Genomic DNA, 19,816 nt, shown 5'->3' on the forward strand with positions numbered 1-19,816 from the left:
TTGATGATCAAAGGATTGCAGTGTGCCAAAGCATCCTTCGAACCTATGGGCCTCCCATGCATCCTAGATGGGGCCATGGCCTATAACGCCAGAGTGCCACTCTCTTTGGCATTGGCGCCATGCCTACCTCCTTGTAGGGTGGCGCTAGGTCCTCTCGTAGGGACGTCCTTCCTTGCAGGCTTGTTTGCAGCATATTTGTGTGATCTCGTTACTTTAACAGGAATCGAGATGAGACATAGTGGGGACAGGCCACGACAATTCCTGTCGTTCCTGCTGAACATCCGTATTCTTATCTCCCCCTAATGACGGGAAGACTGACTCATCAAAGTGACAACCCACAAATCTAGCTGTAATGAGATCGCCTTGCAAGGGCATTAAGTGGCGGACGATTGTTGGAGTCTCAAATCTAACGTAGTTGCCCATTCATCTGTAAGGACCCATCATAGAGCGCTGTGGCGGCACAATTGGCACATAAATGGCTCACTCAAATATGCGTAAGTACGATACTTGTACCCAATCACTAACTGTAACGCAGATGTACATTGAGTGGCCGTGAGTCGTAGACGAATTAGCATAGCTGCATGCGATATTGCATCACCCCAAGCGGATATAAGGAGATTGATGAGCATTACCAATATCCGGACTACCATCGTAGTCGTTTTCGCAAGACCATTTGGGTGTGTACATGGGAATGTGATGTCCAACATCAGTCCCATTGCAATATCCATCGAAAGTCTTTCGATGTAAACTCTCTAGCATAGTCAAATCCAATTGACTGAATAAGATGATCTGGGGAGTGAGCCCGTTGTCATATGATATGTGCTAGGAGTGTAGCATAAGCAGCATTTGTAGGTGGACAATGGCACAACATGTGACCAGAGTGTTTGCGTGTCAACCAACATCATGAAATATTTAAGCGTCCGCAAGTTGGTTGAATCAATCCACAGAATCCCCATGGATTCTATGTAAGAACAGAATGAGTATGTTCATTTCCTTTGCATAGGACTGTCTTAGTCCTAATTTCCCTAAGGAACGGGCTTTGTAAAACGAGCGAGAGGCTTTAGAAGCAACCAATTAGTATTTTGGTTAGGCCTGAGCTTCTGAAATGCTATTCAAAGCAAGTTGGTGATTGCAGCATCACCTGGGAAGCCATCACCATGATGGACGCTATCCATGGCGTAATGGATAGGGACTGCGCTAGCCCTAGACTGGTGGTGGACAGAGGCGGTGGCCTAAGCAGCTGTGTCAGTCACACTTAGTCCAGAAATCAACTTTTGATTCATGCTTCTCCAAAGAAATGATGTCCATGTGAAGCCTTTAGTAGACGGATCATCATATCATGACCAGGATGACCTATCATGTCGTGACAAAGTCAATATGTGTCTAAATCCAAGAGTTCTTCCCTCGTAACTTTATTGGATTTAATAGCTCGAATAGTGACATAAAGTCCACTAGAGAGACACATAAACTTCTCTAAGATGTGCATTTGTTCGCAATCATTAGAGATATTGCAAAGGAACTCATTTCCTTTCTCTACATTTCTTATGGAATCCGTTGGTTATTCATAGGTGTGATTCACCCTAGGAGCGTAGAGAGTTTCTGTGACAGTAATTAAGGTGTCATTTGGCAAGTGGAATTTGGGCTATTCCATGTCCTTTAATTAATACTGATGGCCCAGCCATTGTAGTCAAAAAATTCATATGCTCAAAATCAAAATGGAGTCATAATGAAAGGAACTCGAAATTTTATTCATAAGCCAATGGAGTTACATCATTGTCTCTTTGACCAAAGAAAATCTAATCCAAAGTGCTAGCTAATGCGAAACAATAGTAGTCGTCTAACTTTTTTCGGTAATTCCAAAATAAATGTGACCAAGTGAGTAGAGAGATGTCGGTCGAGCAAGGCTCGCTTAAGTACCTCTAATCTCATAACCTTCCCAGACGTCACACTTACTTTGGGTGAGCCTACTTTGAAGAAATACTAAACCATTGGCATCTATTACAAAAATATATGGCAATTGCCTATTACATCTTTTGGAAAATAAAAAGACTTAATCAAAATTGCCAGTCTCTGGATCTTGGCCTTTGAAGTCTTTAACCCTTAGAGCGAGATCGTCATCTTGATCTTCTTGCTCCATGTAATTTGCTTCCCTTGCTTCACGATACATCTTGTACGCGTTAGCAACATTCTGGGGTGCATTACATGCTTTAGCCCAATGTCCGAACGCTCCACACTAAAGACAAGCATCATCATGGTCAGGCTCCCTTGATCGAGGTGCGCCCAGGGCGCGTTGAGGATGGCTATGATCCTTGGTGGTGCCACCACCATAGCTGGAGGCTCTACCTCTCTCTCTCTTCACACGTTGACCTCTATGGTTCCGTGCACGCCTATCTTGGCGATTTCCTTCCTCTTTGGGGGCGAGAATATGGACAAAAAAGTCCAGAATAATCCATTACCTTAGGGTTTCGCTCCTGGCGCCCTCCCTTAGGGGCGCGATTATAATTAGACTCCGGAATTGGCTTTTCTCCCACGGGTCTAGAGTTATAGTTCTTCACAAGTATGTTGTGCTTTTCAGCTACGTTCATGGTTCCAATAAGCTCATGAAATCTTGTGATGCATCCAGCATTAACATCAATCTGATAGTTCTTGGCTATCATTAATGCAGAGACGGAGAAGGTAGAGAGAGTCTTCTCGATCAACATCGTATCAGTGATTTTCTGCCCATAGAAATCCATCAAAGACTTGATACGAAGTGCTTCCGAATTGTAGTCAAGTGCAGACTTGAAATCACAAAAGCGGAGGCTACGCCATCTCATTTCTAAATCAGGAAGCAGAGAGTCACGAACGTTGCCAAAACGCTGCTCGAGTTCTACCATAGTTTTCTGGAGTCTTCCTAATTGAGGTACTTATTTTGGAGCGCGTCATTCATGTTCCTTGTCATGAGAATTATGGCTTTAGCTTTATTGGCCTCTCTCGTAGCTCTATTCGCTTCAAAAGCGGTAGCTTCTTGAGGAGCAAGCACGTTCTGACTTGGCTCTTGGATCTTACTTAGGATCCCATCAGCCTTAAGATGCTGGCGAACATCACGGACCTACTTGTGGTATCCTGTGCCTGTTGTCTCTAGTGGAGCGAAGCCCAACTTGTTCAGGTTACTCATCCTAAAAAACAACAAAAGATTATGGTTAGTTTCGAAGCGAAAAAGGCTACCACGAAAAGGATAAAAATTTATGAGCGTAGTCGCTTCCAAGAAATTCAATTCCAAGAGGAGTTGGATTAGATCAAAACAATGATGTTTGCGGTCGATCGTTTTATCTCAACAAACTCTAAGTTTGGAGGACTCTACAAGCTCCAAGCTTGGAGTGAGCACGAACCCCCACAATTCGGCTTAATTTGGTCTCCCCTATGACGAAGAAAGGGGGTGTAGAAGAAGGGATGTTGGAAGACCCTGAGAAAAACAAGAGGAAAGTAATAAAAACTTCAAAAAATCGGGAACTTTTAGAAAATCTTACCTTAAAAAATTGCCGGAAATCTTGACAGGAAAAGTTGGCCGGAAAAGTGGTTGAAAAAGTCGCCTGAAAAGTGGCAGGAAAAGTCGCCGGAAATCAACAGGAAAAGTGGTCGAAAAATCTGCCTGAAAAATGACCGGAAAAGTCACCGAAAATAAGCCGAAAAATGGCTGGAAAAAGGTTGACTGGAGGGTTGACCAGCAATGCTGATGTGGCAGGCTGACTGGGCGCTGCTGACGTGGACGAGTTCTGGGCTGATGTGATTTGGGCCGAGAGCAGCGACTGTGGGCCTGAGGTCTGCTTCTGGGCTTCTCGGCCTAGGGCTGATCTGCTGGGCTGGGCTCTGCTTCTGCCTCCTTTTTTTTTCTTTCTTTCTTTCTTTCTGCCGGTTCGGCTGCAGTCTATTCTGGTGGCCGGTTCAGGTAACTTCAGGCCGGTTCAAGGATTCAAGTTTCCGGTTCTGGGGTTCTGGAACAATGGTGCTGCTGCTGGTAGAAAATGGTAGCAGGAGGCTGGAAGGAAGGCTTTGAACCCGGCAGAGGGACTTTCGTTACTTCCGGTGGTCGGTTCGGTGGTTTTTCGGCCGGTTCTGGATTCCTGGAGTTGAGATCTTCAAAGAGGGCGGCAGTGGTTTCTGGGATTTGAAGGCTACGAATTTAGGGTTTCAGGGTTAGGACTTCATGCTGTTAACGTGTTGTAGAGAAACTGAAATTGAGAGGAAATCGCTGTGTATTCTCATTGAGTCATTGATAATATGGGCCTCTTTATATAAAGGATTACAATGCATAGAATCTAATCATACAAGGAAAGTAATCGTACATTGAATAGGAATCTAAATCCTTCTAATTTAACTATATTACCACTAGAGCAAGTAACCTAAAGTTTGGGCCAAATACAAATTAGGGTTAACTTGAACACTACAATATTTTTCTTAATCTTAGCTTTTTAAGATTAGTTTTCTAATATTTTTTATATTCCACTACAAGAAAGAAAGAAAGAAAAAAATTACTCAAAATATATTGCTTGTAGTATATTATTGTGAGATTAATCTTTATTAATATAATGTAAGCCAAACCTGGTTTGGTTCTGCTCCCGAATGCATAAGGCCATAAGGGATGCCATCTTAAGCGAGTGTACTCGTTGATTTGATTCAATAAAATTAACTTTAAAATATATATATATATATATATATATATATATATAATGAAGATTTAGTATCATATTATTCTTTCCTTCATTCTATAGTTGTATTATTATGAGATTAGAAAAAAAATATTAAACTTAATATTATAATAATATTGAACGGATTGGAAGAAAGTGTCATGAGAGCTCTCGCTCTCTCCTCTTGGCGGCGGCTAGGGTTTCACCGGGCGATATTCTTGGATTGCGACATCGGTGTCTGTGGTCCTTGGCTGTCGAGTCTCTTGGACTCGAGAATCTCTCCTCTTCAACCTTCGGGTTGCTGCACCCTAATCTAGTCGTTTTGGCGATGGGATTCACCCCATTCTGGTTTTGCTCGTGCTACTGTGGCTGCAATCAGTTTCAATGATGGTGGAGGAGGGCAGCGCTGTGATCTGGTAGACCCTAACCAAACTTGGGATCCGGGTTCTATCAGCAATGCTTTCTGATCCTCTCAGTTTGGGGCCTTGGTTTTGCCAATGCAATCGGCTTTCGATGGGAGATCTTTTCCTATTGCGCTTTTCCAGGAGGAGTTTTTGGTCAGATCCATTCGTGGGCGACTGAAGGCGATGTTAGGCGGCTACATCACCGAGGAGGTAAAGGGCGAGGGTGACCCCGTAGGAAGCGAGAAGGCGAGGCGGTGACTGAGTCCTCTCCGGAGAGGGGTGGAGGTGTTGCGTTTCTGGTATCGTCTGCAGATCGACTCGGAGATGTGCATTTCCAGGTCATTCGGTCGACTGCTCTTCCCATATCGATCTCTTCAATCAGCATTGGAGGAGCGACGAGTTGATTGAAGAGGGGATGGCGGGGTTGCTACTCAGATCGGTGATGGTTGGGTGGCCAGTTGCATGGGTGGCCTGAGTATTTCCAAATGGGTGCCCAGTTGCCTGGGTGCACAGAGCAGCGCTTCTTGGGCTTGGGCCCTTTTTGCTGCATCAGGTTCAATTTTGTCTTCGGGTCGGATATGGATTCGCATTTGGGACTCAGGTCGTACCCTAATTCGGATCTTGGATTCAAAACAGTTGCTCATATTGTTTTAGTATTGGTTCTGGTTCTTGAGTTCGTCTGCCAACATCCGAGTTTTTGACACCCTCAGTTGCTTTCGTTCTCTTGGTGAGCGAATCAGCTCTCCTAGGTGGTCATATCATCGGCTATAGTTATGGTTACTCTTCTATTTACACTGCTTTAGTGACATATGCAGTGCAGCGATGCCTTATGGTATCAAGTCATATGGTTACCTGGTTACCTTTCATCTCAATGCGATTGTGCATCCAGTTTTGCGTTACTTTTACGTTAATTATAATATATGAGTTTGTGCATCTCATTATGTTTAATTGAGTTCTTTCAATGTTTTATGCATCGCTCCATGTACTCCTCAGTTTCACTTAATATAGTTTGTCGTCCTTCTTTCAAAAAAAAAAAAAAAGATTAGAAAAAATAGTTTATGTCAAAACAAGGATATAATGTTTTATTTCACTATTTTGAAAATATAAAGAAATAGTATTGGTGGAATTGTCATGAGCTATTCAAATCTCATCATTTTTAAAAACAAAATGAAATTTCGTGTTTGTAACGGGCCGGCCCACAATATGTCGTGCTCGGGCCGTGCCGAGCCAATGTGCCAATATTCCCAAGCCCAATCCGGCCCGTTATTCTAACGTGCTGGGGTCGTGCCGGGCCACTAACGGGTTTGGACAGTGTCAGGCCTCTTTAAAGATTGCTAAGCCAGTGCCGTGCTCATGCTTAGCGGCCCCTTTGCCACCTCTAGTTGAAATACACTCATCAAGATTGACAACATAGAAATTTTGCTGATCCATTAAATTGAAAAATTAAAATAAAACATAATTTATGGTGAAAAATTCAAGGTACTAAACTAAAATTCACCCTCAAGAAAGAGAAGAAGTCAAAAAGACATTATTACACTTTGACAAAGTTAACAAAACCAAATCATCCACCAACACCAGTTTCTATCAAGAGGTGGTTATAAGCAGCCTGTGGATTGCTACATATAGATCGCACAAACATGCATAAAGAGAAGCAAATTAACTGCTGTCTTATGAAGAAAACATAGATAAATCTTGAAAGAATAGGTTTGCTTTCACCGATCGAAAGGCTTTGGTCTCCTTTTGTATATCTCACAAGCATAAAGCATTCCAAGTTCAATTCCAATCGCGAAGACAGTCTAAAACAGTTTATCATAATAACTTAATTACATAAAGAAGGGCTAATTATATAAAGAAGGGTTAACTAAGCACTAAAATAACAGTCTGCTACACTAAAGAGAGGATAGTATATCAATCTCGGTACTGCAACAACAAAATCTTTGACCTTTGAATTAATGTCTTGCTTGCACTTGCTGCCAAGACTAAGATCGAGTACAACAAAGTAGAAGAAAGACCAAAAGAAACAAAAGTACAAACTAATTATAAATAATGAATCAACCAAAGTAAGGCAGTACTCATTTTTGGACTCTCCAGGTTCTCATTCACACACACACCTTGTTAACTAAGTCAATAAACATCATGAAAGGGGACTAGAACACCTTCATACCTGGAAAGGAAGGAAAAAAAGAACATAGAGAAATTAAAACCCTTTTCAACAAAGGCATACATATATTACATAGACTTGGAAGAAACTGCTAGTACGTGGTTGAATAACTAACCTACTCTCTGATTAATGCATATCATCATAATTGATTAAAGTCACTAATCACACAAATCAGTAATTTCATTAGACTAATGAGTTCGTCGTGGATGGCCCGTAGTTGTTCATCACGCCTGTCCATGTTCCGAGACCATTGAGGTACCCATATGATGATTCTTTTCCGGCGTCTGAGCAGCCTTGGTCTTGCCACTCAAGAGACAAGAGCTTAGTGTTTGGCTTCACATCATGAATTTCATTTTGATGATGGTGATGATCCTCATTTGCTTCATATGGCAACATTAACCTCTGGCAAGTGTCCATGAAATTAGTCCCATTGTTATTCCCATGATGATCAAGAGACATTGATCCAAATGAACTAGAACAAAAACCATGGAAGCCAGATTCCAGTCCATGAGCCCCCATATTACTAAGGCCACCTACCATACCCAAACCATCACCACCACTCCCCATGAAATCATAGTTCCTAGCATTCCCCACTATAGCTTCCAACTTACTCTCCATGAAGTCAATTGGCCTCAACTGGTTTGAATTCTCAAGCATACTGTTAATGTTACCATACCTGCCATCCATGAAATTAGGGTTTCCTGTCCCTTGAGCACCAAGCATCAAGTTATTCAGATGCGAAAACTGCATCTGGTCGGGGAACGAGAGCTGGAGATCAGTAGGGTTGTGTTGAGAAGACGAAGATGACGACCCAAGATGGTTAGGGTTCATGGAGGGACTGTGATCTTCATTGGGTTTCTTGGAAGCAACCTTCTTGTTCTTTCTACAACCACCACCAACAGGAATGTTTCTGAGTGTACCTCCTTTGGTCCAGTACCTTCTACAGGTCTTGCAGAAGTACCTAGGCTGAGAGAGGCTGTAGTTATTGTAGTAGCAGAACTTGGTGTGGGTGGAGTCGCACCTAGGGCACTTGAGGGATTGGTCATGTGGTGGCCTCAACCTTCTCTCTATCAAGGGCCTTGAGCATGTTAAGATGTCGCCGGATAGTGGTGACGAAGAGTCCATCGGAGACTGGTCCTCGTGAATCGAGCCCTGAAATGGATATACAGATAGAGTCATAGAGAGATTGCGTCAGAATTATTGTCTCTAATCTTTAGGACAGGACATTATTTTCCTTTGAGATAAATATCAATTAATCGAACAATGGGCTTAACATTTTGGATGTACCGGACCAAAAATACGATAAAAAATAAGAAGACATTCTTGTTGAATTACCGAGATGGATTCCTTTACCTTCCATATTTAGATATTTTTCTGTCAGCTCCATGTTTAGAAGTAACATCTAGCTTTACTTTATTAAATTTGAACTTGAACTTCTTCTTTTTATCATATTTGAGCTATGTCTCAAAATTTCCATGGGCTACAGAAAAAAGAAGAAGGTATTTTTGGCCTTAAAGATGTATGTCTCTAACCAATACCATTCTGGTGTATGACCAAAAGAATACCCTTCTGTTTATGAATGTCATGTAATCTAGGATTAGCTAATGGCATTGCATATGTATGGGATTGTTATATATCTATGACATTTTGAGCATATATATAAAACAGTATATAATAAATACGTACTGTTCCACTACATTTTTATTAGGTGAGAATTCACGATCAATGAGCTCTAGCCTCTAGCTAGCATTAGAGATCTTAACCAAGCAAACAAAATGTACTGGTTAGGATGATCGATGGACTGTACCTGAAGCCAGTCAGATGAATCCATGCAAACTTGTAGAGAATTATGACCCATCAAACAAAGCGAATTGAACTAAACCCAGATGATTGATGAATGAGAAGAAACAGCTGGAAGAAATCTAACAAAGCTTTTCCTTCATACACACTTCATCTCATTAGCTTAGTTAGAGTTGGCTCTCAGTTTCACTATGTAAGACCTCTACTACTCTATGAGAGATGAGAATTGAGAGATGAGTAGAAGAAGGAAGTGATGGAGGAAATGAGAGAATGGTGTTTGAGTGGGGGGTTGGGTTGGTGGAGCTATAAGAAGGGAAGAAAAAGGCAGTGGATGAGAGAGAGAGAGAGTAGCTCTCTTCTGCTCTAGCGAGCTGAGCTCTCTCTTTCAAGGTTTAGGGTGTAAACACCGTCGGTAGCAGAACCAGTGAGCCCCCACCGTGTCTGCACAAGGCCCAACACAGGCCCCACAGCTTAGCTCAGCTTGACTAACACTCCTGCTGGTTGAAAATGAACGGCCGTGATGGACGTCAGAGCTGTTGGGACGGGACAAGACGGGCCGTCGATGTTGATAGTGCAGACGTCATAGATCACGGCGTGGTCGTCACCCCAAATATAGTGACACAGTGACAGGAGCTGAGAGAGTTGTACTGAGAGAGAGAGAGAGAGAGAGAGAGAGGGAGAATATTTGGGTCCTCGATAAAGAGCATACCGAAAGAGCACTCTAACTTGGGGGTCCAAAACCGGTAGGACCCGATCGTTCTCCTCCTCCTACAAGCAAAGGATAGATTCCCTCCTCCTCCCACCCCGTAAGTCACGTGACACTCCCTCTTCTAGGGCTCTTTGACACTTGATCAACCTAGGTTTTAGTCTACTCGGTGTATGCATGATTACATGAACGGTTTGTTTGGACTTCAAAGTTCCTCACTCTAATCCGGTACAAAACGTTTAAAAATGGGAGAATTCAGAGCAATGAATTAATTAATGGCTGGATTACATCAAATACATTTTTTTAAATATTGTTTATAAATATCGATGGTTGAGATTATCTTATAAGTATTGAATTACTTCCACCGTCGACATATAGAACAATTCCCACGTGGGGAGTGAAATCCACACTATAACATTGGGAATCCACACTCATTTCCTTCTTTGGCAATTTCAATTTTGTCTTTTTATGAGAGTTTTGATCAAAAAAGGAAAGAAGGTGTGTGGATTTCAATCCCCTTTTCACATTTATAAAACATTTTTCTTACTTTCAGACCAGTAAAATCGGCCATTGCTCCCCGTTTCAGCCTTGTGTGTCATTCTCAATTACTGTTAATTCCCTAAGATTTTTATCCTAGAGTGACCAAAAAATTTGAATCTTCAACGTACATGTAATACTTGTTTGTTCAATAATTTGCCACAACATATAAAGACTTAAAATCGGTATTGTAAAATATGGGGTTCGTGAGATAAACATGACACAGACAGTATCATGAATTACTACATCATGTTGAGTTTCTTTGTATATTTCTTTGGTCACGATAATAAATATGTTGCTAAAAAAGTAAAAATAGATAATTCATACTTTAAAAACTATAACATGCAAAAGATTGAGAAGGCAAGCTAGACTATATAATTGGATTCCTCAGATTGAGGGTAAACCTAACAACTCAAATGAAAAGCTTGGCGGGAATAATATAATCCGAAGCTAGCTCTCACATCATTGGAAAATGACTAGAGGATTCTCCATCTTGGCTTGCCAGCCATTAGGAAGCTCGAGGTTGGCAGCGTGAAGAAGACACTTAAAATCCAGAGGGAGGGGGGGGGCTAAAGTTCAGAGAGAATAAAGCGACTTGTGTTGTGTGCCCACGTTAAATGCACCGTACACCCGATAGTGAATTAATCTGTCTGGCTAGCAAGCTCTATCAGATCTGTTATTCAGTAATCATTTCCTTTAATTTTCGTTCCTTGAAATTTAGGGTTTATTTTTTTGTTATCATCTCAATGATGACCACAACATCGATCGATTCGATCCTTCTGGTGATGATCATCACCGTTCTCGATCAACTACTTCGTTATTGATCGTTTTATTCCTTTATTTTTTTGGTAAACCAAAGAAACTTTCATTACTTTGTGAGGAACTTGCATGCCGGGTTTTGAAAGTAAGTAATCATTTGCTAAAATTTTGAGCAATCAAGGACCACGTAGAGACTAGCTTTTCATATATCTGTATTTCATTTCTTAATCAAAGTTTGATCACAAAATGCAATCAAAGTGGTTATCCTCTGTTATTCAACCAAGTTTCACGTGTAAGAAGAAATGCTGAGAATTAGTATCAAGTAAAAAAGTAAAAAACCCTTCATTCACAAGCAAACTATTACTTACTGTGTGTATGTATATATATATATATATATATATATATATATATATCCTCTTTCTGTTTCCAGCTAGCTCTATGATCTTCATGGAACACGTTGTGATGGATTATTAAGGATTAACAAAGTAGCACTAGTAGGATCTACGATAAATTCCTTTAATTGCCAAAAAAAAAAAAAGCAGGATCTACGATATACTATTTTGTCCTGGATTTTTGCACATGCCATGCACTACATGTTTGAAACTTTGAATAGTCGATAAAGAAAGAACCCTAGCTAGGGTTGACAGGTCACTTTTGAGTCATCAATTTCACATATATAAGTGCGTCGACGTGTTAATCTTGAGCTTCAAGCTTCTCCAAAAACCTACACTCATAATCTTATCTTCTTTATGCACATATTGCTTTGTCTCCGATCCTCTTTTTTCTATCTCTCTTCTTCTCCCACACTCCAACTAAAAATTTTGGAAAGGACACTACACTTAATTATTATCACAAAGTTGATTCTTAAATTCTCTTAACATCTTTATCTCTTCTTTTTTTTCAAACCGAAGAATGTCAATCATGAAATGGAATGTTGGTGTCTCCTAGCCACGGTTCAAAAAATTATACATGATCGTAATTTTGAGTTCAAATTCAAATTCCATTCAAAATACTATTATATTATACCAAATACCAAACAGTTTCTTACGCACTCCTAGCCTTTGATCATGTGGGGGTGGTCCTCTTGATGATCATGATAGTCAAGCTAGCATAGCATAACCTCGTTATGGGTGCAGTCAATTAGGTTCTTTTGGGCCAAGAGATGGGTCCCCACTACGAGTTCTGTCGATCCCCAAGTCTTTTAGGGCACATGTAAGCTAATGATGTATAATGTATTCGATGCCAAAACCCCCAACTTGGTTTTGGGACCATAAACATCGTCCCTATAAATGATTTGAAAAGTTTTCCTGATGTCAGTGCTCGATCTTCTTGGTTTTCCGGCATATCCTAGTTTGCATTCGTAATAGTCTTGGGTATTCCAGAGGTAATTAGGTAAAGTAGTAAAGATAACGACAGAATGATAGAGAATGTTTTGTTAAATATGGAATTTACTTAATAAGAGCATCTCCAATAGAGTATTTAAATGAAGCGTGTCAAAATTGAATTTGAAGAATGACTTGGTAATATTATTTTTGTTCAACTTCTTTTCCAATAGATGTGTCAAATAATATTAATATTTTATTTCTTTTTAAAATTATTTTATCTACAAATAATTGACTTTTTAATCTTTTTCTTCTCTCCTACTTCTTCTCCTTCTGGTTCTTCATCTCCTCCACCACTTCTCCTTCTTAATTCTTTATTTATCCTCTTACTTTTGAGTTTTTTTTTTTATTTTTTTTATTTTTTTTACGAGAAACATCAGATGCCCAGAAAGATTAGCGCTTTTGGGGGGTGAATTTATGGGCGTTGATCGCTGGGTCTTGGCCGGCGGTGAAACATGCCTATTGGATGGTGGTGAGGACTGGAGTCGATTGGGGAGATTGCGGTGGAGAAGAGGTGCAGCGGTGAGGTCATAGATGAAGAAGAAGGAGCTGTAAGAGAAGAGATGGCAAAGCTGATCTCTAAAGAGAAGAGATTTGGGTAGGAATATGAAACTTTCAGTGTGGGTGGGAAGAACGAGAGAGAGAGAGAGAGAGAGAGAGAGAGAGAGAGAGAGAGAGAGAGAGAGAGAGAGAGAGAGAGAGAGAGAGAGAGAGAGAGAGAGAGAGAGAGAGAGAGAGAGAGAGATATAATAAAATAATAAAAGACAGATGAGTTTGGTGCTGTCAAATTTGACAACCCAAGTGAAGAGGTCATTTCCACATCAGATTTGGCATATGGGTTTAAGTCATTTCATGTGTCTTTTATTACCGTTAAAAGCCTCCACGTGGATTTAACTACTCAATTGGAGATGGTCTAATACGTGTGATGATCTGTAAATCTGTAAATGTAGTATTCTTGTGAATTGTTTATTTATTTGTGCATCTGATTTATGACTCCAGTTAGACTGGTATAAATCATATTGCATATCTTAGTAAAAATTTAGCTCACAATTTTGTATTTGAAAGAAAAATGCATCAACCATGAAGTTTCTTCTCTTTATCCTAAAATACAACGGCTAATAATTTAGGTTAGGCACTTTGTCAAACATATGTACAATAATATATATGATAACGAAATTATTTAGAAAGTGCCAGCTAATTAAAGCAATCAATTTTTCTTGAAACTCATCGTATTAAAGTCTTTGTTAACTTCATGTGCTTCAATCTCTTTTTTCTTAATGCAAGTAATAGAAAGCATATGTTGAATAAAATTTCTTTAAGTAAAGGAAACTATTGGAGAATGGCGAAAATGTTCACCTGGTCAGTTGCTGACCAATAAAATAATGCTCAACCACCCTTACATATAAATCCAATCGCAGAGAGAATTATTATTAAGTTGAAGTGTTTCGTTTTCCACCCTTAGATGCAAATCTAACGGTTATTGAGTATAAATTCTTTGATCAGCAACTGACCAGGTGAACACCACTGTAGAGAATGGATTACAGACATTAGTTTTACTAATTAGACAAGTATGAAAATGTTTATGTTTGTCAGTAACCGACTAAAAATATTATGCTTAATCACCATTGGATGTAAATCCAAATAAAAATATATATATATATATATTTTTAAGTTGAGTTGTTTTGTATTTAATCATAACATAGTTTTCCTGAATAGATACTGATTAATCAAGTGAACATCACTGTATTTCTTCATCATTAGTAGACGAGTAAAATAAGTACATAGTGTGAATTTCTTCATCCATCCTTCCATAATGATAAAGTTACAACTTAGAATTCGTTCATCAACTTGCCACTAGTTTTTTTTTTTTGTTACAACTTGCCACTTGTCTTTTGTAGACGCCGATATATTTTGGTCAAGAAGGAATGGTATGCATAAGTCTGCTACAAAAGAACACCAAGGTCAGACTGTTATTCGCATGCGCGACACTTCCAACTGTGCCTGCGGCGCAGCCACGCAGGAAATAGATATGCAAAACAAACTGACGACGAAGAATCGAAATCCTGGGTCGGTGGACAAAATCTTAAGCCCCCGACTTATTTCTCTGTCTGACGCTAGTGCATGCTCGTATCTTTTTATTCTCCAGCTATCCCTCATATATATATATATATATATATATATATATATATTCGATCTCTTTGGATCTCCTAGGGTTTCTGTATAATCATATATATATATATATATATCACATTCCTGTCTATAAATATTACCTGCCGACCGTACGCGCGCCCCTCTTCGATCCATGCATCGTGCTTATGGCTTTCAACCTTAATTAGAGAGTCATATCAAATGTAGGCTAACTAGCTAGCTAATTAAATAGATTAACAAGTGATGTGGAGTACACATGCAATATAGATTTGCTGATTTGCATATATAACAAACATCATGAGGGTCACGTAGATATATATATATATATATATATATATATATATATATATATATATATAGCTTTCATAGGATCGTACATCACATTCGTTAAGGATCGATAAATCTTTATAGTATTATGCTCAAGCATATCTAATGATTCTAATTAACGACAAGCAAGCAGTGCCTGGATATGTCGCTCCCAAATCCAATAACCTACACCAAATCAATATAGGAACAGCAGATCCTATTATATATTTGGATATCGGTACCACAAAAATTTGAAAAGCATATAGTACTATATAGATTATTAATATTGACTCGTATATTTTGGATAACACGTTTAATCAGAACAGAATTGATTCCTTCTTTTGTTTATCAACCGTTGCCTTGATCACACTAGGGCTTGGATAATGAGTCACTAGTTTGATGAATATCCAAGATAAAAATGAATTAAACAAGGTGGAAATTCGTTTGGATATGTTCAAACATATTTTGCAGAGTAATATGTGAAGACGCCCTCTTATCATGCTCACAACTAGGTAGTGTGTTCCCGGACTTTCTCCTACACTATAGTCATCTATTGTTGTGTTTTGGAATTAGGGGAAGTAAAGCTTAAGACCCTCAGGCAGCTCAATGAAACTTCGAGTATAATACAACTAACTCTATCAATTATTAATATCCACGGGAGCATAATACAACTAACTCTATCAATTGACAAGTCTCAGAAGGGAATGTCTCTCCACATGAGAGCCAATATCTACTTTTGAAACTTCGAGTATATATGGTTGCATTTGAGCACCCACTAGTACTAGTACATGAATGTTGATAGACATCAGCTAAACACTGATATCTATTTCAATAAACAACCGATGTCTCGTTAAGTGACGTCTAATGTCATGCTTTTAGACATCGGTCAACGGTCGATGTCTAAACATATTTAGACAATATAGATTTCCAAGAAAATGATGTCCTATGTATACTATAAACCTATGACTACCTAGATTATCGATGTCTAAGCACCAACTTCTGATGTCTTATATTATTTTAACATATCAGTGAGTTGTTTTAACCTAATGTGTAACCCTAAAACCAAATCGGTGTTTCACTTATATTTGATGTCTAAGAAGAATTCAACATCAGTTTTTTACTAGTTTATGTATATAAATTAAGGGGGGTGAAATTTGCACACCCATATTTACAAATGGCACACCCTTTGATTTTTTTATTACTATTTCATCTCACAAGTTTTGACACTTCCTAAAATACCCTAAAGCCAGATTTTTATATTTTTTTTTCCCCTTTTTGGGTCCTCTCTCTCTCTCTCCCTTTTCCCCTCCGACCATCTTATCTCTTTCTTCTCCATGTACGAGCCCAAGCTGGTTAGAACATGGATGAGTATCAATAAACACTTCCCAATCAGTTTTCCAGCTCTCTTTCTGCCCTCAGCAACTTGGTTCATCTATATGAATAAACTTCTATTCTTCCCCAGAATGAATGAACACTACTAAGAAATGGTTGCTTCTACTTCTGGTCTAGAGGTTGTCTGATTGAACGGTCTAGCATCGGAATGATTAGAGGTCGCTGGTCCTGGTCGTCGGAGTTGGGACGGTCGGAGTCTGAAGAAGAAACCGGTGTCATCCGCGTCGACGTGCTTGTCTGGGTTTTTCAGATCTTTGAAGCTCCGGCTTGAAGCTTCTGTTGCTTGACGTCGGCAGGTCTGGTTCTGCAAGGTCGATAGTCTTCGAGGTACTTCGAATCCGATCTCTGCCAAAATCGGGTATGGGTTGAATTAATCTTGAAAGAAAAAGAAGATAGCATGTGGGACTGTTTGTTTGAACCTTGTTTGTGACTGTGATGCAAACAGAAAATGACTTTTGGAGAAGAAACCCAGCTTATGTGCCAGCAGTTACTGCTAGGAAGATATTGAGGCATATCTGAAACAGGTTGTCAATTGAATGAATGGTTCAAATATTATTTGGGTTTGACTAAAGCAGTTAATTTTTCTTTTCTCTAGTGGTGGTTTTAGAGTTTTTCTTTCAATTCAGGGATTCTAGGAATTTGCTGCAGGTGGTCAGTAAGTACTAACTACATTTACAAGTCACAATCGTTAGTTTACCAGAGAGGCTTTGGCAAATGCTTCTGGAGGTGTAATTGGCCAATTCATTGAGGTAAACCTTCATGAATCCTTAATAGCTATGTCCAGTTGTGAAATTAATAATTCAACCTCTGCCAGAAGATTCACAAATGGGCTCTAGGTCTTGGATACGTCGAATTCGCCCAAATCGACGCCGTCTACGCCGCCCTCGGATCCATGGCTGTTGGATTTCTTCCAATGCTCTGCAAATGAGTCTCTGTTCTTTAACCTCGCAGCTAGAAAGAGGAACCCAGCTTGGGCTCGTACATGGAGAAGAAAGAGATAAGATGGTTGGAGGGGAAAAGGGAGAGAGAGAGAGGACCCAAAAAGGGGAAAACAAAATATTAAAATCTGGCTTTAGGGTATTTTAGGAAGTGTCAAAAATTGTGAGATGAAATAGTAATAAAAAAATCAAAGGGTGTGCCATTTGCAAATAGGGGTGTGCAAATTTCACCCCCCTAAATTAATCTTTACACCACAAAATGCATTTGAACATGTTGTTATCCAGTTTTTTGGCATCCCTTTTTGCATTCAATTCTTACTATAGAACTAATAAATTTATACTTCAAAGTAAGATTAATACAACCGTTTACATATTAAAAGAGCTATTCTTATTTTTCATATCAAAAATAGATAAGAGTAATGAGCTATATTCTTTATTAGCACAAAAAACAAATACAATAGAGAGGGGGACATGATGCCTGACCTCTTAGTACAAAAAACATAAAGAACTTCCATAATGGAAAGCACTAAAAGTTCAATTGATCAAAATTAAATATCTTGGCTATCCAAATCAAATTGCTACCTAAGAATTAATATTTTTAAAATGTTACATGAATATATAAACACCCTGGAATGAGAGAAGAACAACTCTTCCTTGCACAAAACAGAGCAGAAAATCCTAGCCCCTTGTGCAAATCCAACAGAGCAAGCAACCCCTCCTTGCATGATTAGAAAAAAAAAAAACTTCCAGTGAAACCAATGCAACAAGTAAGATAATGCAAAAACATATATACTCAATGATAAAATTCAATTGAAATACAGTCAAGTACTATTTAACCAAAACATGCAATTAAGCCAAAAAAACGATGCGAGAGACCCAAACTCTATCAAGCTTTGACCGATAACCATACCTGATAATCTCAAAGAGTTAACGCTATCAAGAAGAACCCAAACTCTATCAAGCTTTGATCAATCCCCAAACCTGATAATCTGGAACAGTGAATGTTGCTGTCAATAGAGGACACCCAATAAAAGGAAGGATAATGAAGGCAACACTACTGTTGAGTCACAAATTACTTATGCAATTGTGCCCCATAATTATGAAAATTGATTTATCTTCCATGCTATTTTACCCTTTTTAATCAATTTCCTTTTATTTGTAGGAAACCTTGCATTGAGAATAAAATGACTATTTGAAGCTTGAAATGTGGAGATTTGAAGCTAGGGGAAGAAGACATGGAGATTGGAAGAAAATTGCAAATCGACTTTTTCGGCAATTTTTCCGGCAATTTTTCCAGTGAATTGCCACTCATAGAAGGTCTTTTCTCCAGCAAAGGAGGACCATGGTTGTGAGAATTTCTCATAACTTGAAATTCAAATATCTCCCTACACCTTGTCCTTTTGTCACCTTGCCAATTTGGGACCATTTGGGGGACAATGGTGTAAGAGCATCTCTTGCACACTTGGGGACCAAAGAGGACACACCTAACTGATCAAAGAGAGGCCAAAAACTAATTATTCAAAAATTCTTGACTCCATTCAATTATCTTCATCTTATCCGAGATCCATTTTTCTTACTAGAGAAGAGACCACCATTTCCACCACTAAAACCACCATCTCCACCTCTAAAACCTCCATTTTCCTCCACTACAACCTCTATTTCCTCCACCACTCAACGTACCACAACTCATCTTAGAGATCCCAAATTTCACTATTCTTACCAATATCAAGAGCTTGGAGCAAGGAGAAGGAGGTGACTACCACCACACCATGTTCTTGGAGACCCATCTCCACCACCTCTTCCAGCATCATCAATAGTCACCCTTTACTCTCTATCTCTTTATGTATTTGATATTTAATAGAATGTTGAAGCTTGTGTATCTAGCTATGTGTGAGTAGTGAACTAGTTGGGACTAAGGTTGAAAGCCCTAGCCAAACTTGCTTGTATTGATACTTTTGTTTATAAATTGATGCAAATTCATGTTGTCATTCTCACATGCTAAGTCAATAGTTGAATGCATTACTTATACCTAATCAATTTGAGTTATTTGTTTGCCATGACATGAAATTTTTTCTAGAGATTGATTACCTTTAGCCAAAAAGGGAGCATGAAAGCACACCATGTGTGCATGTGAGGGTAGTGAGCTAAAATCACCTAGAGATAGGATTGGTTTGCTTGCTTGGTTACCTAAACTCTAAGATTTATGAATTTAGGGGCAAAGGATTGAGACATATCCGGTAATTGAATTTGTCTCTAGGTAGTTAGCTCTAGAATTATCCAGTTAGAGTTAATAAAATGAAAGGGGTTTAAGCCTTAGTAGTCCTATCCGGATGCTAAGAGGATAGTTGGACAATTAGCTTTGCATCATTCATATTCAATTGCTTTAATGCTTGCAAGGGAGGCAAAAGGTGAAACCCGATGCCCTAAATTTCATCCATTTGATAACAACTTGTTTTGTTTAGCATAGTTTATATTAGGGCTGGCAAATCCAACCGATCCAAACCAACCAACCGCGTCCGTCCCGAACCAAGGAGCTTGGTTACCAGCGAAATTGGCTACCGAAAGTTTGGTACGGTATAACCGTACCGATATATAGTGTTCGGTACGGTATCGGTA

At 39.3% G+C, this 19,816-nt stretch overlaps 1 protein-coding gene across 2 annotated transcripts; it reads right to left on the reverse strand.

The window, feature by feature from the left end:
• Window positions 1–6,920: 6,920 nt before the first annotated feature.
• Window positions 6,921–9,397, reverse strand: LOC112179018 (dof zinc finger protein DOF5.6). Of its 2 annotated transcripts, XR_002927613.2 has the most exons (3): window positions 9,040–9,397; window positions 7,348–8,384; window positions 6,921–7,235 (listed from the first exon to the last, which is right to left on the reverse strand). XR_002927613.2 is itself a non-coding variant. In XM_024317316.2 (2 exons), the coding sequence occupies exons 1-2, from the start codon at window positions 9,088–9,090 to the stop codon at window positions 7,416–7,418; spliced, it is 1,020 nt and encodes a 339-aa protein (XP_024173084.1). In that variant the 5' UTR covers window positions 9,091–9,396; the 3' UTR covers window positions 7,116–7,415. The 2 variants fall into 2 exon arrangements, 1 of the variants encoding a protein (XP_024173084.1); XM_024317316.2 differs by having other exon boundaries at window positions 7,116–8,384; window positions 9,040–9,396.
• Between the last annotated feature and the right edge of the window lie 10,419 nt (window positions 9,398–19,816).

The sequence above is a fragment of the Rosa chinensis genome, chromosome 7 (genome assembly GCF_002994745.2).
Source record: "Rosa chinensis cultivar Old Blush chromosome 7, RchiOBHm-V2, whole genome shotgun sequence".
NCBI classification, from domain to species: domain Eukaryota; kingdom Viridiplantae; phylum Streptophyta; class Magnoliopsida; order Rosales; family Rosaceae; genus Rosa; species Rosa chinensis.